The sequence below is a fragment of the Borostomias antarcticus genome (assembly GCF_949987555.1).
Source record: "Borostomias antarcticus genome assembly, chromosome: 15".
Classification (NCBI taxonomy): domain Eukaryota; kingdom Metazoa; phylum Chordata; class Actinopteri; order Stomiiformes; family Stomiidae; genus Borostomias; species Borostomias antarcticus.
This window is the reverse complement of record NC_140248.1, coordinates 17,902,123-17,917,239: the sequence shown is the minus strand read 5'-3', so window position 1 is coordinate 17,917,239 and position 15,117 is coordinate 17,902,123. Positions and strand designations below refer to the sequence as shown.

Below are 15,117 nucleotides of genomic sequence, written 5' to 3'. Positions count from 1 at the left end.
TCTGATAATTGATGCCGGAACAGTGTTGAAATATGGAAAACAACGTGTCACAGTGAGTTTATCGCCCTTTGCAAAACAGTGGTGCTGACAGTAAATTGTTTCAAACATGAAACAACCCTGTTTAAACTGAGAGCTCCCTGAACAACTAAAGTACAGCACAAGGAATCCTCACGTTTCACCCACATCCCCAAAAAGGAATGGAGGCCCACAGCCTCATAGCTCTCATGTTATCATAACCAAAAACAGGAGAGGGGATATTGGTTAACAGGGTGTAATACTCCAGGCAGGCCCGAGTCACATTCCATACACAGGCTTCACACTGGGTTTATGGATGGATGGACACTGCCATTAATACACTCACATGTGAGAGTATCAGGTTTAAACACAGAGTATTCTCCTCGGGGCTCTGATGGCTTTATGAATCATTGTTTTGACCGACGTTGACCCATGTTCAGAGACTTACTGTAGTAAGAACTGATTGTGGTAACTTACACGATAAAGAACTAGAAGGTGATAACTCCTCTTGATTGTAAGCAGTGGTACTGGGCTGAGTTCCCATTGGTCAGGACTGTGACTCTCTCTTTTGAACAGACTAATGCTGAATTGGGCAAAACCAAAATGTACGAGTGCCCTCTAGTGCCAGATGCCTAATAAAGCCAAGCTTGATCTAATGCTTCCTTTCTGAGGAATAAATATATTGCTCTGACGAATGAAACCACATATGATCTTTACAAAAAATCTCTTCACAGGCATCACATCACATTGGCAGGAAATCCAAGCGCTTGCAAGAGTTCTCAGAGCAATGGTCTCCAAGCCCTGGAAACTCCATGACACTGACCAGTAAGTGAAATGGTAATTTGAAAGGCATTTATGTAGATACTGTGCATCTGGAAAGTACTCACACCCCTTCACTTTGTCCACATTTTATGTTACAGCCTTATTCCAAAATTGATTATATTTATTTTCCTCATCAATCTAGATACAATACCCCATAATGACAAAGTGAAAAAGTTTTTTGATTTTTTTGCAAATGTATTAAAAATAAAACAACAGAAATATCACATGTACATATACAGTACAGTAGGTATTCACACCCTTTACTACTTTGTTGAGGCACCTTTGGCAGCGATTACAGCCTCAAGTCTTCTTGGGTATGACGCTACAATCTTGGCACACCTGTATTTGGGGTATTTCTCCCATTCTTCTGTGCAGATCCTCTCAAGCTCTGTCAGGTTAGATGGGGAGTGTCGCTGCAGAGCTATTTTCAGGTCTTTCCAGAGATGTTCAACTGGGTTCAAATCTGGGCTCTGGCTGGGCCACTCGAAGACAATCAAGGACTTGTCCCAAAGCCACTCCTTCGTTGTCTTGGCTGTGTGCTTAGGGTCATTGTCCTGTTGGAAGGTAACCCTTCACCCCAGTCTTAAGTCCTGAGTGCTCTGGAGCAGGTCTCTCTGTATTTTGCTCCATTTATCTTTCCCTCTATCCTGACTAGTCTCCCAGTTCCTGCCGCTCAAAAACATCCCCCACAGCATGATGCTGTCATCACTATGCTTCACAGTAGGGATGATATTAGCTAGGTGATGAGCAGTGCCTGGTTTCCTCCAGACGTGACCCTTGGCATTCAGACCAAAGAGTTCAATCTTGGTTTAATCAGACCAGAGAATCTTCTTTCTCATAGTCTGAGAGTCCTTCAGGTGCCTTTTGGCAAACTCCAAGCAGGCTGTCATGTGCCTTTTACTGAGGAGAGGCTTCTGTCTGGCCACTCTACCATAAAGGCCTGATTGGTGGAGTGCTGCAGAGATGGTTGTCCTTCTGGAAGATTCTTCATCTCCACAGAGGAATGCTGGAGCTCTGTCAGAGTGACCACCGGGTCACTGGTCACCTCCCTAACCAAGGCCCTTCTCCCCCGATTACTCAGTTTGGCCAGGCGGACAGTTCTAGGTGGAGGTTCCCCTGGGGGTTCCAAACTTCTTCCATTTAAGAATGATGGAGGCCACTGTGTTCTTCTGGACAGCAATGCTGTAAATTTTTTATACCCTTTCCCAGATGTCTCGGAGGTCTACAAACATTTTCCTCAACTTCATGGCTTGCTTTTGGCTCTCATATGCACTGTCAACTGTTGGTTATTATATTACTTTACATACAGTACAGTAGACAGGTGTGTATCTTTCCAAATAATGTCCAATCAGTTGCATTTACTGGACTCCAATCAACTAATCCCTGCCAAAGTTGCCGTCTTAGAACCCATTAAAGTTTGGATTGGGTCCGAATCACGGGGCAGGTCCATGAGCTGCCCAAACACAGCCAGCCCTTCGCCTCCATTCATTTTTTGGACTAGGATTATGCAAAAAATTGTCATGAAACTCGGTGGAGGGGTGGAGGGGTGGAGCATGGTCTAACTTAGAACCTAGGAATGGATCCGAATCATGCTGTTCTATTCTATTTTCATCATTCTGTCGTTATTTTTTTATGTCACAAAGAAACAAAGCTGTCTACAACATTTACACATCATTTATAAGAGGTGAAGAAAAAGACCATAAGACATTTGTAAATGATAAATAGTTTCAACTTTAGATTGACGCATGCAAAAACCTCTACAAATGATTTATAGATGTTTTATAGACATTAATAATTTACACTTTAGATTAGCGCATGCAAAAACCTTTACAAATGATTTGTAGATGTTTTATGAATGTTTAACAAATCATTTGTTAAACATGAAAAACAAAGACGGCTAGTAATTAGTGTAAAATGTTATTCTTAAAAGAAATTAAAAATGAGTTACTACACATGAACTAATGTTATTTAATGTTGAACAAATCATTTACAGGTACTGTTGATGTGTTATAAATCATCTACAGATCATTTTTCAATGTTAAACTAGTGTATTTATAAATTATATATGACTCATTTATATACATGTATAAATGATTTGTTAATGATTAGTTCATTATAAACTAGTAGTTTATAACAGTCTTTGGGGCTGCAATAATGTCTACAAATGATTTGCAGACTTTTAGTAAATGTTTAACAAATCATTTGATAAACATGAAAAACAAATAAATAAGGCATTCTTAAAAACATTTACAAATGTTTTACTACATATTAACTAACATTAATTAATGTTGAACACATCATTTACAAGTTATGTTGATAATGTGTTTTAAATCAATGTGTATATTTACAAATCATGTTATGATCAGGACATACATCTGGGAGATCATTTATGTATAATGAAAACAGTAGAGGCTCGAGGATCGAACCCTGTAAGACACCAACTGGGCTGCTGAGGTATGGCTAGATGATCATAGCTAGCTCCTTTTTCCTCTGTGCGCGCACCCCCTTTATAATGGAGGTCTATGGGCCTCTGCTAAAAACTATGATAAACATGCATTTTTAAGGCAGGAAGCGCAGGGTGTGATCTTACCGGTGTTATTATGCTGTCATGTGAAATATATCGCATTCTCAAACCGATATATTGAATCAAAAGCTCCATTTGAGCCAGAACTATTTCTCCGAACGCACTACACCATACCTTTCGCACTGTAAACTTCCGGCGTGGTAAAGCTAGACGATTGTTTACATCCTCCTAGCCATGCCTAACACGTCAACACATGGAGATGGCGATTCATGTCACAAGACAACATTCTACTGAGACCGGTAAGGGGCTTCATGGTGCTTCCTGCCTTGAAAATGCATGTTTATCATAGTTTTTAACAGGGCCCATAGACCTCCATTATAAAGGGGCTGCGCGCACAGAGGAAAAAGGAGCTGGCTTACTACTGCACGGATCGGTTAAAAGTTGGTGTGTACGGATCGGTTTCATTAAGGACAAAGCGACATTTGAGCTAATCTTGCTACTGTATGACAGCGGCGTTCCCCTTTAAATAAATAACAAAGTTAGTAGAATTACGTAAAAACTCCCAGGCCGATTTTCATGAAACCCAAACATGGCCGGCCATTCACCTCCACCACCCCAAACATGTCCTGCTCACACACATGCACACAGAGCCACAAAATGCATTCATGGGCAGAGGTCTGTGCTCACTGAGCACCATTTCATTTCACCATCATTTAGTGTAAAATGCTGCTGCTAAGAGTTCTAACAAAGACTAGAAAACATATTTCACCTATTCTCAAATCGTTGCATTGCTCCGATCTGTCAGAGAATTGATTTCAAAATATTGTTCATCTATAATCTGTAAATCACTAAATGGTTAAGGGCCTGCCCTCAGTCAAAACAAAACAAAACAAAACATGGAGAATGTACTGTAGCTACGCAACAACAAAAAGCTTGAATAAACTTCCAGAAGATTTGAGACTTGCTCCAACACTGATTACTTTTAAATCCAGACTAAAAGTGTTTATGTTCACCACTGCTTTCTGCTAACCTGCAAACCTTGCATTTTGACTATTGCTAAGACCTTATCCTTGCACTTTAGTAAAATACAGATCTTATTTTATTCTTTAATTTAAATGATCTAATATGTTTAGATTTTATTTAAATGTATTTTGTTTTTTAAATCATATTTTACTTTATCTAAAAATGTCTTCAAACATGTTTTTATGTGAGGCACATTTAGTTCCCTCATGTTTGAAATGTGCTGTGCTGTATAAATCATGTTACCTATATCATGCTTAGTGCAATATGTTTACCATAATCAGTGGTCAATGCTTACTTACATGACCAACACTAGACCAACTTGTTGACCTGTATGGAAAATGAGAGGGGGGGGGGCAGTTTTGGCAACATTTTTCCCTTTTATTTGCATTTTGGCAATTCTATTGCACAAAAGAACACATATAGACATTATCATCATAGTGAGGATGATTCCTCCTGAAACCCTGAAGGAAAAGCTTAGAAACCTTAAGTTGTAAATTCTGCAGTTTAAATAGCACTGTGCTAACAGATTACAAAATACTATTAAAACTGTAAAACCAAATCAGTTGAGTTCAAATACCCAAATACATAATGGATGTTCAGTATGGTGGATTTTGAATTGTTTCCAAAGTGAGATGCGCACAGGTTTTGCGCTCAAAAGATGAACACCTCCAGTTCCTAATGTGACATGAGCTTCAGGTGGCCTTGCTGTGTGCCGGCTTGTTAGGGAGTTTTTTACTACAGCTTTAGAGAGCCACACGACACACATTTACCTAACATTAAGACCCCACAAAAGAAAAAAATATGCCATTGAGGCCGTTGATTAAATAAAATGGGAAGAGTGTAAAAAGTGCTCACAACATACCTCACGGATCTCATTGCATAGACTACCCTAACTGATAATACAATTATACTGTATGATTGACAACACAAATTGGACCAACAAAAAGTATAGTATATTCATATCAAATGTGACTGACAATACCATTGAAGAGATGAAAGGTACAATGAAAACATCCTATAGTGTGTAATGTCCAGTGTGTTAGATAACATAACAGATGAACAGATTCACAGACAGTAGGTGCTGGTAAAGCTTGTGTGGTGCCTCTGGGAGCAGAGGGAAGAGGTTTCCCGGGCAGCAGGTGATGCTGTGCACTCTATTCCCCTGTGAGTCTAAACGGACTGTGTGTAAACTACAGGCACCTCAGCTGTGTAACAGATGACAGAGGTAAGATTCACATGAATGATTGTTCCCTATTGTTGAGGTAAGAGTACTACAGTAGGTGCCTGCAAAACCTGGCATCAACATATGTAGTTTTATCCTGATCGTCATCCTTTCCAATCAACTCATTCCTTCCATTCCTTCCTTCCATCCCTCCCACCCTCCTCCTCCTCTTCATCCACGCGTGCTGTAGAGGTCAGCGTCCTCGGGGTCAGCTTGACCGTGGTCCACTAGTTTGGGGTTGAGGATGAAGCGTGGTTTCTCTGGAACAGCACCAAAAAAACAACATTTATTCACCGAGATGTGCAGCAGGTCTGCAACAACAAATCGATAATTACCGATGACGTCGATAATAAAAATACGATTCCATTAACGATTCACGAACGTTTTCACTTGAGAGATGGGGCGGACGTGCAGAGAGAAGTTGAGGTGGAGCGAGTGAGGAGAAGAGTGCTACACAAGTTTTCCAAATTACAGGTATAGTACATTAAAGGCCCTACGTGGAGTTTCTGGAAGCGGAAGTGTTTTCCGCCCAAAAAGACCACATTTCCCATGAGCCTCCCCGCGCACGTCGTAAACCTTAGCTACCTGAGCCGGGTGTTTTGAAGACGGAACGTTGGCCACCGACAAGGTAATTACATAGGTCTTACTAGTAACGTTACTTTTGACAATATATAAGTCATATTTGCTTGCTCTGTCTCTTGTCGGCGGCGTAGGCTACTACAGTAAATCGTTTTGTCATTCCAAGGAAGTTCTGAACGACCCGACCACAAAATAATAATCTAAAAATAAACTACATACAAGAAACGACATTTGTCGAAAATGGACACATAAACAAGTGTGGGTAATATAGATTCACCCACATTAAAATGAGACTTTTGTAACCAAAAATAAACTCCTTGGAGTCATGCTACAAGACGGTAATGTGGATATGCAAATGGCATGGGGACACAACAGTATCGCATGAATCCATCTGTGCCAGCTGACGCATTTCATTTCCAATTGATTATAAGAAGACATTATGATAATGAACGGCATTATCAAACTTCAAGCACGATTCGCCAGTCACTCATATTTTGTTGTCTCCGGCAGACTGCTTCAAGTGAAGTGCAAGCGCAACAGAATTCCCCATGCCTGTCTTCATTTCACACAGCAGATCTGTGTAGTGGATTCATTTTTCTTATTAACAACGTTACTACATATACTAGTTCTACTGTATAAGACACGCCAGTCCAGCCAGGACCCAGAAATTACCAATTACTCTGAAATCTGAACAGCACTCTGCTTTGAAGGCATTTATTCAAAGGGTAGATGTTTTTTTTGCGTTCTCATTTCAACTTAGAATGACGTTCGATTCAGGCAAATACGTTGGTCTCTGGTGATTGGTTTGGGAAAATCAAAGCTCCCTCCCCCACGGAAATCAGTTAGAGTGGAAGAAATGTCAGACTTAAGTTGAAAATTCTGTCTGATATCACGCCAACTCGATCTTCCATTAGGTTACTTACTTCTATCACATTGGTCTGGGGATATGTGGGCAATGCGTTTTCATGCATTACTTAATAGGAATTTTCTTTTTTGTGTTAATGCTTTTATCCATTATTTATGTAAGCATGCACACCTGTAAGTTAAAGCATTTAGTCTACAGTATGCAGGCTAAAACATTGCTTGCCATTTGTACTGTAATGCACAGAACACGTTTGAATGTTTGATAAACATTAGCATACATTAAAAATGCAAAAAAAAGCCTTTTTAAAATTCCAACTACCTGATTAATCAAAGGAAAGGTCGACAGCTCAATCAATTATCATACTATTAAAATAACAGCTGTGCCCTAGAATGAAGGGTTTGTTACTGGAGAGCATTTAAATCGCTTTGATTCCAAATCTTTTGACCGATTGTGAAACTCACCCTCAACCACAACTTGAGCCTCCTCGGCTGGAGGTGGGGCGGCTGACTCGGTGTGCTCAGCTGGGGCAGGTGGAGGAGCCGTCTCTTCAGCCGGGGCCGGGGCAGGGGCAGACTCCTCTACGGGAGGAGGAGCCGTCTCTTCAGCCGGGGCCGGGGCAGACTCCTCTACGGGAGGAGGAGCCGTCTCTTCAGCCGGGGCAGGGGCAGACTCCTCTACGGGAGGAGGAGCCATGGGGGTCGCCTCCTCAGCAGGAACAGATGGAGGGATCTCCTCAGCCGGAGGAGGAGCAGGGGCCACTTCCTCCATTAGTGGAGGAGGAATCTCTTCTACAGCAGCAGCAGAGACAGGAGGAGCAGCCTCCTCTATGGGGGCAGGAGCAGCAGCCTCCTCTACGGGGGCAGGAGCAGCAGCCTCCTCTACGGGGGCAGGAGCAGCAGCCTCCTCTACGGGGGCAGGAGCAGCCTCTTCTACGGGGGCAGGAGCTGCCTCTTCTACGGGGGCAGGAGCTGCCTCTTCTACGGGGGCAGGAGCAGCCTCTTCTACAGGGGCAGGAGCAGCAGCCTCCTCTACGGGAGCAGGCTCTTCTACGGGGGCAGTAGGAAGCTCAGATCCCTCTACAGGAGCAGCAGGAGCTGCAGACTCTTCTACAGGGGCAGCAGGAGGATCAGGAGCAGCCTCCTCTACAGGTGTAGGAGGAGGAGCAGCCTCCTCTACAAGAGCAGCAGAAGGTGCAGCCTCTTCTACAGGTACAGGAGCAACCTCCTCTACAGGAGGAACAGGAGGTGCAGCCTCTTCTACAGGAGCAGCCTCCTCTACAGGGGCAGGAGCAGCCTCCTCTACAGGAGGAACTGGAGGTGCAGGCTCTTCTACAGGAGCAGCCTCCTCTACAGGAGGAAGAGGAGGTGCAGCCTCTTCTACAGGAGCAGCCTCCTCTACAGGAGGAACAGGAGGTGCAGCCTCTTCTACAGGAGCAGCCTCCTCTACAGGAGGAAGAGGAGGTGCAGCCTCCTCTACAGGAGGAAGAGGAGGTGCAGCCTCTTCTACAGGAGCAGCGTCCTCTACAGGGGCAGGAGCAGCCTCCTCTACAGGAGGAGCAGGAGGTGCAGCCTCTTCTACAGGAGCAGTGTCAGCAGGACTCTCGGCAGCAGCTGGGGCAGGGGCAGCCTCCGCTGTGGGCTCTGGGGCAGGGGCGGCCTCGTCGGCGGCTGGGGCAGAGCTGGGCTCAGAAGAGGGGGCGTCGTCCACAGCAGGCGTGATTGGCTCAGATGCCTCAGCGAGGGGCTTTTCCGGCTGTACATCCGGCTCAGACACCGGAACCGGTGGCGCTTGCTGGTTAAAAATAAGTTTCTGGTTAAGAAACGAGTGAATATCATGTTCAAACTCTCAGAGATATTATGGCGTGTTATATTTTGGAATCTTTCCGTGTCGTTAGCAGTGGGCTGCCCCATGCATACTTTTGTAGTTTATCTATGACTCCATGGAAAACACTTTTTACAACAGCGTCAAAACCGTGTTCCTCACAGTTGACAGGTGCGGTACCTCAAGACTGACAGTTGCTTCTTTGGGTTTGGATTTAAATATTGAAGCCACAGACGACGTGGTCCACTGGCTGGCCGAATACATCTTCTTCCCAGTCAGCTGTAGCACAAGAGAGACACGTTCTCAGGCACCAGCCACACCCAATATGAGTACCCGATGGTCGGTTGCATGACTTACTGTATGTATTGTATGTGCTGAATGTGTGACTTATGCCTCTACCTTTAAGACGCCCACAGTCTGAGTGGGGTAGCACACGGCAGTGCCGAGCGTGGCCATGCCCAGGGGAAGCCCCAGTCTCTTCAGATGTGATCCTATACAGATGACAGTCAGTCAGACAATCATACAGGATTATTGATACCAAAGCAAAAAAAAGGGGTGGACCGCATTTTACCGCCAGCCAGGTCTAGAGTTCTGATTCCCTCCCAGACACAGGGTGTATCGAGTCGAGAGCAAGTTATCAGTCAACCTGATGCAATATGTGTTCTGTATTGCCAAGCATTAGGAAGTTCATTACCTTTCCTTGCCAAGATCAAACCGGCTAACCCAGAGACTGTGATCACACCGACTCTTGGCAGAAATCCAGGCGGTGGATCTCTCAGGAAGTGATAGGTGTCTGGGAAGGGAGGGGACACAGTCAAATGTTAAGGTTGTGGTTATTCTTAAGGCACTGTGGTTCCTAAAACGTCTAAAACCCCCTCCACTCCTCACCATGTCCAGCATGATACACGGTTACAGCTCCCACCTTGACCGACGTACACACACTCTGCAAAGACAACGGCCGCACGTGAGTGGAAAAAAACGGCTGTTTACAATGCAAACAGACAGGGGCGCGGTCATTACCCAAATAAGACCATGTTTACATGCAGCCATTTTGAAACTGCATTAAACCCAGGAAGGGGAAGAAAATAAAAACGTTTGATATTCATAGTGAGTAGAGGTAGAGGGGAGGGGTCATTTCTAAACAGAGCCTGCTGGACTGTACCTGTACTGATCTGATGTACGGCTGCAAGCCCACCCGCATCACCCCCAGCCCCCGCTGGAGGGGGCCCGGCTCTTCATCCACATAGTGCGTCGCTGGGGGGTCTGGGGCATAGATGGACAGCTGAGAACAGAAAAATAACACACTGCTAAGGGACCGTGAAACATGTATGGGAGGGGAGGAGGTCACTGGACGAAAACAGGGGAGGGTCATGCTTTTTTAAATTTTAGTCAAAGGGAGGGTAGTCTGGAATAAAACTACAAAACATAGGCATGGGGGCGGAGCCAGTGCCTACGTTTCAAATCCAGCTGCATTTGAACATAATGTAATCGGGAATGTAATCGGGAAAGTATAGTCGGGGCTAAATTTTAAACTGATCCACCCCATTAAAGAAGAGAACTGTAGCTAGCCAACTCTGTGAAGTGATAATGGAAGAAAGTCCAAGTAGCTCAAATCGCACTTTATGTGCCAAATATGTCAACAGCTCATATGAATGCAGGACTTGTTAGAAAAGTGGAAAGCTGTGGTCAGTGACCAATCAGAGGCCAAATTAGCCTGCCCACACAGCCCACTATCTGTGCGGGCCAATCATCCTTGCACACATACAATCCAAGAGACTTTTCATGGGTGTCCACTGTTGACTTTCATTGTCTTTTATTATTATTGTCCTTCTTTTGCTCTGCGTTGTGGTTTCATTACAATAAAAGACGACCCCCAATCTCACACAGTACCACACAGTCCAGTGTCCCTTTTCTGATGTATTCCAAATGAATCTCTCCAATACAGGATTTGAGCGACAAGTAAAAGCTGTTTATTCCAGAAGGTTTGACATACAAAAGACGATGGCATATAGTCTAATGTACCGCTGAACTGTCTGTATGCTGTCTGAACTCAAAATCAAAGCATCTGAGCTCAAGCACGGTCCTTATGGTTCGAGGGCGTTCCAGCCCCCTTCTTCTCTTCTCCGATAAGACTGTCTTTCTGGTCTCTTCCATGGCCTTGTTTGGTCAAGTTAACCTACGCCGCCTCGGCGCCCAGGTCTCTATCTCTAACCACAACAATTGTGTTTGGCACAGAGTGTACCAGCCATGGAATGTCATCTTTATCTCATACGTTTATGGAAGGGAGACAAAACTCCGGCCGACAGCCACAGTCAGGGGTCAATCATCATAACTAGAAAACAGCGGACAGGATCAGATTAAACAGACATTTCTCTGAAAAACAACCATTTTCCTCACCACGAATATCGAGGTTTCCTCCCAGAAGTTTTCGCCGAATCGAGAACTTCTGGGTACTCAGATTAAAGGGAGGGTTACTGTTTTTTAATTTGAGTCCAGGGGAGGGTCATACAAATTTGAATCAAAGTAAAATAGTTCCTTCAGCTTTCTGGAATTCAGCAAGCTGTTTTGTATGACCCAGTGTAGGCTGTCATTTCTCTATGGCTGCCTTATTGGCGAATCAGTGGCACTCTGCTGGTGATGATGGGGAAGATTTAGCAGCTTGTGTAGAACAAAGAAATACAGACATGCGGTCTGTTTTCAGTCCAGTGCATTTCACTGTTGCGTAGCTGCGTGCTTTCACTTCTTTCATTTGCTAGTCGCTACTGACATTAAAGTAACATGTAGCCTATAACGTAATCAGTATAATAAGCAATAGGGTCTCTTTGAACCTGTGCTGACTCGACACATGGTTTTCTACTCATTTCGAGGAACACCATATTAAAATGAATAGTGCATATTTGGTGTTGGGGGAGGGTCAATCTTTTATTTCCAATATCTCAGGGAGGGTCAAAGAAAAATATATTTCTGTCAGAGGGAGGGTCGTGCATTTTTATTTCCCAGCACAATAAGTACTCTTCCAGTGACCCCCTCACATGAATTTAGAACAGTCCATAAGAGGTAACATAATAACCTACGTGATACAGACATATTAGTGATACAATATACAGTGTGTGATACAAAAATATACACACACTATATTTTTGCTGAGCCAGTGCAGAGGTCGATGGGACTCTCGTAATGGATCTGGCACGGGTGAGCAACGTAGCAATACTGTATGTATTGACGTAGCAGGGCAGTCATCTGCTTACCTCTCTTGGGGAGAGCAGGGGAGCCTGTGTTTTCTCTTCGCTCAGGGCGTACACCCTGCAGGACGCCAGTCCCAGGGCTGCAGGGACCGCAACCAGCTTCACCACCTGTAGAGACACAGACATCCAGCTCACACATGAAACTGTTCCTCTGTATAGCTTAACATTAGCTAATCTAACTTTTAATGTAACATTTAACATAAGTACTAAAACAAAATTATTAAATATTAAAAATGTTTAATAATTTAATTAAAAGTATTTTGATGATCCAGTAGCCCTTAGTGTGAACAACAATTCTTTTGACCTTGCACGCACACGTGATCAATTAAATCGATGCGCTATATCTGATTCAAAGTAGGACACAGATTACTAAAAGAAGCTAAAATGAATCCCGAATCCAATTAGTTAAACGGAATCCGTCACGCCAATCCAAGCTGTCTTGGATCATTCCGTCATGCCAATCCAGGACAACGCTGAACCTTGTTATGGATCCAATGAAAACTCAAAGAGAACAACATGTTCTTAGGGGGCGTGTAGGCAATGGCATGTTGTTGGACTCGCATGCCGTTATGCTATAACGTCAGAAAATTTCAGCTGGGCATACATGTTTAGCAGATAATCACTTTCTTGCATTTCAACCACTTTCAATACAAACTAAGTAAAACGTTGCTGATATTCAAGGTGCCGAAAATAGGAATACTTACCGTGGCAGCCATGACAGTTGCCTCCCCCCTCAGTGTCTCTACTGGTCCTAGCAAGGGACACTTCAGATCGCGCTTTTAGAAACTCCTCTCCAATAGGAACAAATCCGCTAGGGGCGCATGTTTTCACTTTCCCTCCCTATAGGACTGTAATACAACGTCACTGCCACGTTATTAGGCACCACCGTTGTCACTGTTACAGCAACGTTGCTGTAAAGTCTAAGGAGGGTAAGTTATTCGACCATAGATGTACGTTGTCACAACATCGCCTGATGGTAATGTTGCAACTTACCAAACTACAACATATGTGCAACGTTGCTGCAACCCACTGTGTTAGTAGGGTACTAGTCCAAGGAGATTGTAGATCTATAGTTTCTCTGTAATCATCCATGTTTCATCCCTTGTAGCCTATTTAAAAAATAAAAAATCCATCCCAAATGGTCATGACAAAATCGTGTGTTTTAAAACATTGTTGTTCATGCTCATTGCTGCTTGTCCTGCCCCCGCCCCCCAAACAACATTACCCAAACAACACTACCCGTGGATCTCCAAGAAGAAAATTGTTGTGATAATAAAACACACGTTTCTTGTGTGCAGTAATTCAGTTTATTGATTTTACAACTTGAGTTTTACAACCTCGCACTGTATATTTCTGAAAACAAAAGGCTACTTTCAATTCATAGGAAGAATAAATGTATTTCTCTTTCTCGATAACACTTGTAATAATATACTTCCAAAAAAGAGCAATATGTTCCTTTTTTTAATGTTGCAGTGCAACTTACATCTTAGCTACACACCTGCGCAGTGTACTATGAGGTGCACACCTCCAAAATGACACAGTGGAACCCTGGAAAGCTTGGACTGGTTTCATGTAAGATGTTTTAAAACATTGTGAACATTTACATTCTGGTTAAATTAAATACATTCTACAATATCTGTACTGCTAGTCGTTAATTTAGAAAACTGAGAGCAACAACTTGAGAGTAACAACTGCGGACACTTTAGAACTGTATTAGTAGCCTACTGTATTTATCTAATGACAAGTAATCAAACAATGCATGGCCTGTGTAGTAATTCTGTATATCTTGCAGTACAATGTACAGAACTGTACATCAAGATTCCAGACAACATCAAGGCTTTAAAAGGTGTTAGGACAGTCACTGCTGGGTGGTAATTGCAATGTCAGTATCCTACAGACAGAAATATCAAGCGACACAAAGGAAAACATGGTAAGACATACTTCTACTATCACAAGTAAAGAGAGAAGTCTTCAAAGAAACAATCAAGTTTGTCAAACTACAAAGATGTGTGGAGATCATAACTTGTTTTGCGCAGAATGCAAACATATTGAAGTCCAACTTCCACAACTCATGATTCCCAAATAAATAACGTAAGCTGACACGAATGTTCACACTTACGTTTCGGGGATTCCTTTCAAAATAAGCCCATACATTCACATAAGATCTAAATAAAGACACAGAAGGAGAATTTAATACATGAGCAGACCTCAGGACCTGAGTCAAGCCCTAAGATCAGGAGGTAACTTCTGTAACAGCTGAAGTGAAGCAAAAACAGTCATTCAGGAGACGCAATGCTTTTTGTGTTTTATATAGTTTTTCTAAGAAAAATATAAGTAAAAAGATTCTGTGGACACAGAATCTAAAGATTGCATTCACAAGTATATAGTTCACAGTTTTAAATAGAGGGTGCTGCTATGCAAACAATATATTATTTTTTTTAACATATTTATTTCTCAACCCCAATGGCACATGTACATGTTAACTACCATGCAGCTGTTGGATTTTAAAAATAAATCTCACCAAATCTATAATGATGATGAGTAAAATCATACAGAGCTTAGAGAAAGCATACAAAACAAAGAGACATATCAGCATGGTTTTCAAATCATACCGGTGAGTTATTTGAGTACTTAACTACTTTGATTGAATTAAAAATAAAAATAAAAGTACATGGAAATATACACACTGTACTGTACATGTTAAACATGCAGCATTCAAACATACAACAAAAAAGCATTTCAAACAAACTCTACCAAGCTTTAAGAATTAAAAGCCAAACCACCTTTCTTATACTCAGTCTTCCCTCCACACACACTAACACACAGACTAGACGTTTAAGCCCACAGGATCGATCTGCTTTTGGGGGTCAGTGTCGCACAGTATCTGGCCCATTAGGGAGGTGCATTGTTGTAATCAGAATGATGCCCATAGCCCATTGCTACATCTCTCTCTCTCCCTCTTCAAGCAGCATTAAAGGGAAAATGAAAAACCAAACAAACA

The 15,117-nt window shown here is 42.9% G+C and overlaps 1 protein-coding gene across 1 annotated transcript; it reads right to left on the bottom strand.

Moving 5' to 3' along the window:
* Window positions 1–4,778: 4,778 nt before the first annotated feature.
* apool (apolipoprotein O-like) lies at window positions 4,779–12,847 on the bottom strand. Its single transcript, XM_084449638.1, has 9 exons — window positions 12,821–12,847; window positions 12,120–12,224; window positions 10,034–10,153; window positions 9,760–9,814; window positions 9,566–9,664; window positions 9,271–9,362; window positions 9,052–9,150; window positions 7,512–8,841; window positions 4,779–5,866 (listed from the first exon to the last, which is right to left on the bottom strand). The coding sequence occupies exons 1-9, from the start codon at window positions 12,830–12,832 to the stop codon at window positions 5,778–5,780; spliced, it is 2,001 nt and encodes a 666-aa protein (XP_084305764.1). The 5' UTR covers window positions 12,833–12,847; the 3' UTR covers window positions 4,779–5,777.
* Between the last annotated feature and the right edge of the window lie 2,270 nt (window positions 12,848–15,117).

Bases quoted from the DNA above. Each gene is read 5' to 3' on its own strand.
- apool (XM_084449638.1), bottom strand. The intron at 10,154-12,119 runs GTAAGCAGATGA...TTCTGTTCTCAG, and splicing joins CCCTGCTCTCCCCAAGAGAG to CTGTCCATCTATGCCCCAGA. The intron at 9,665-9,759 runs GTGAGGAGTGGA...CTCCCTTCCCAG, and splicing joins CGTGTATCATGCTGGACATG to ACACCTATCACTTCCTGAGA.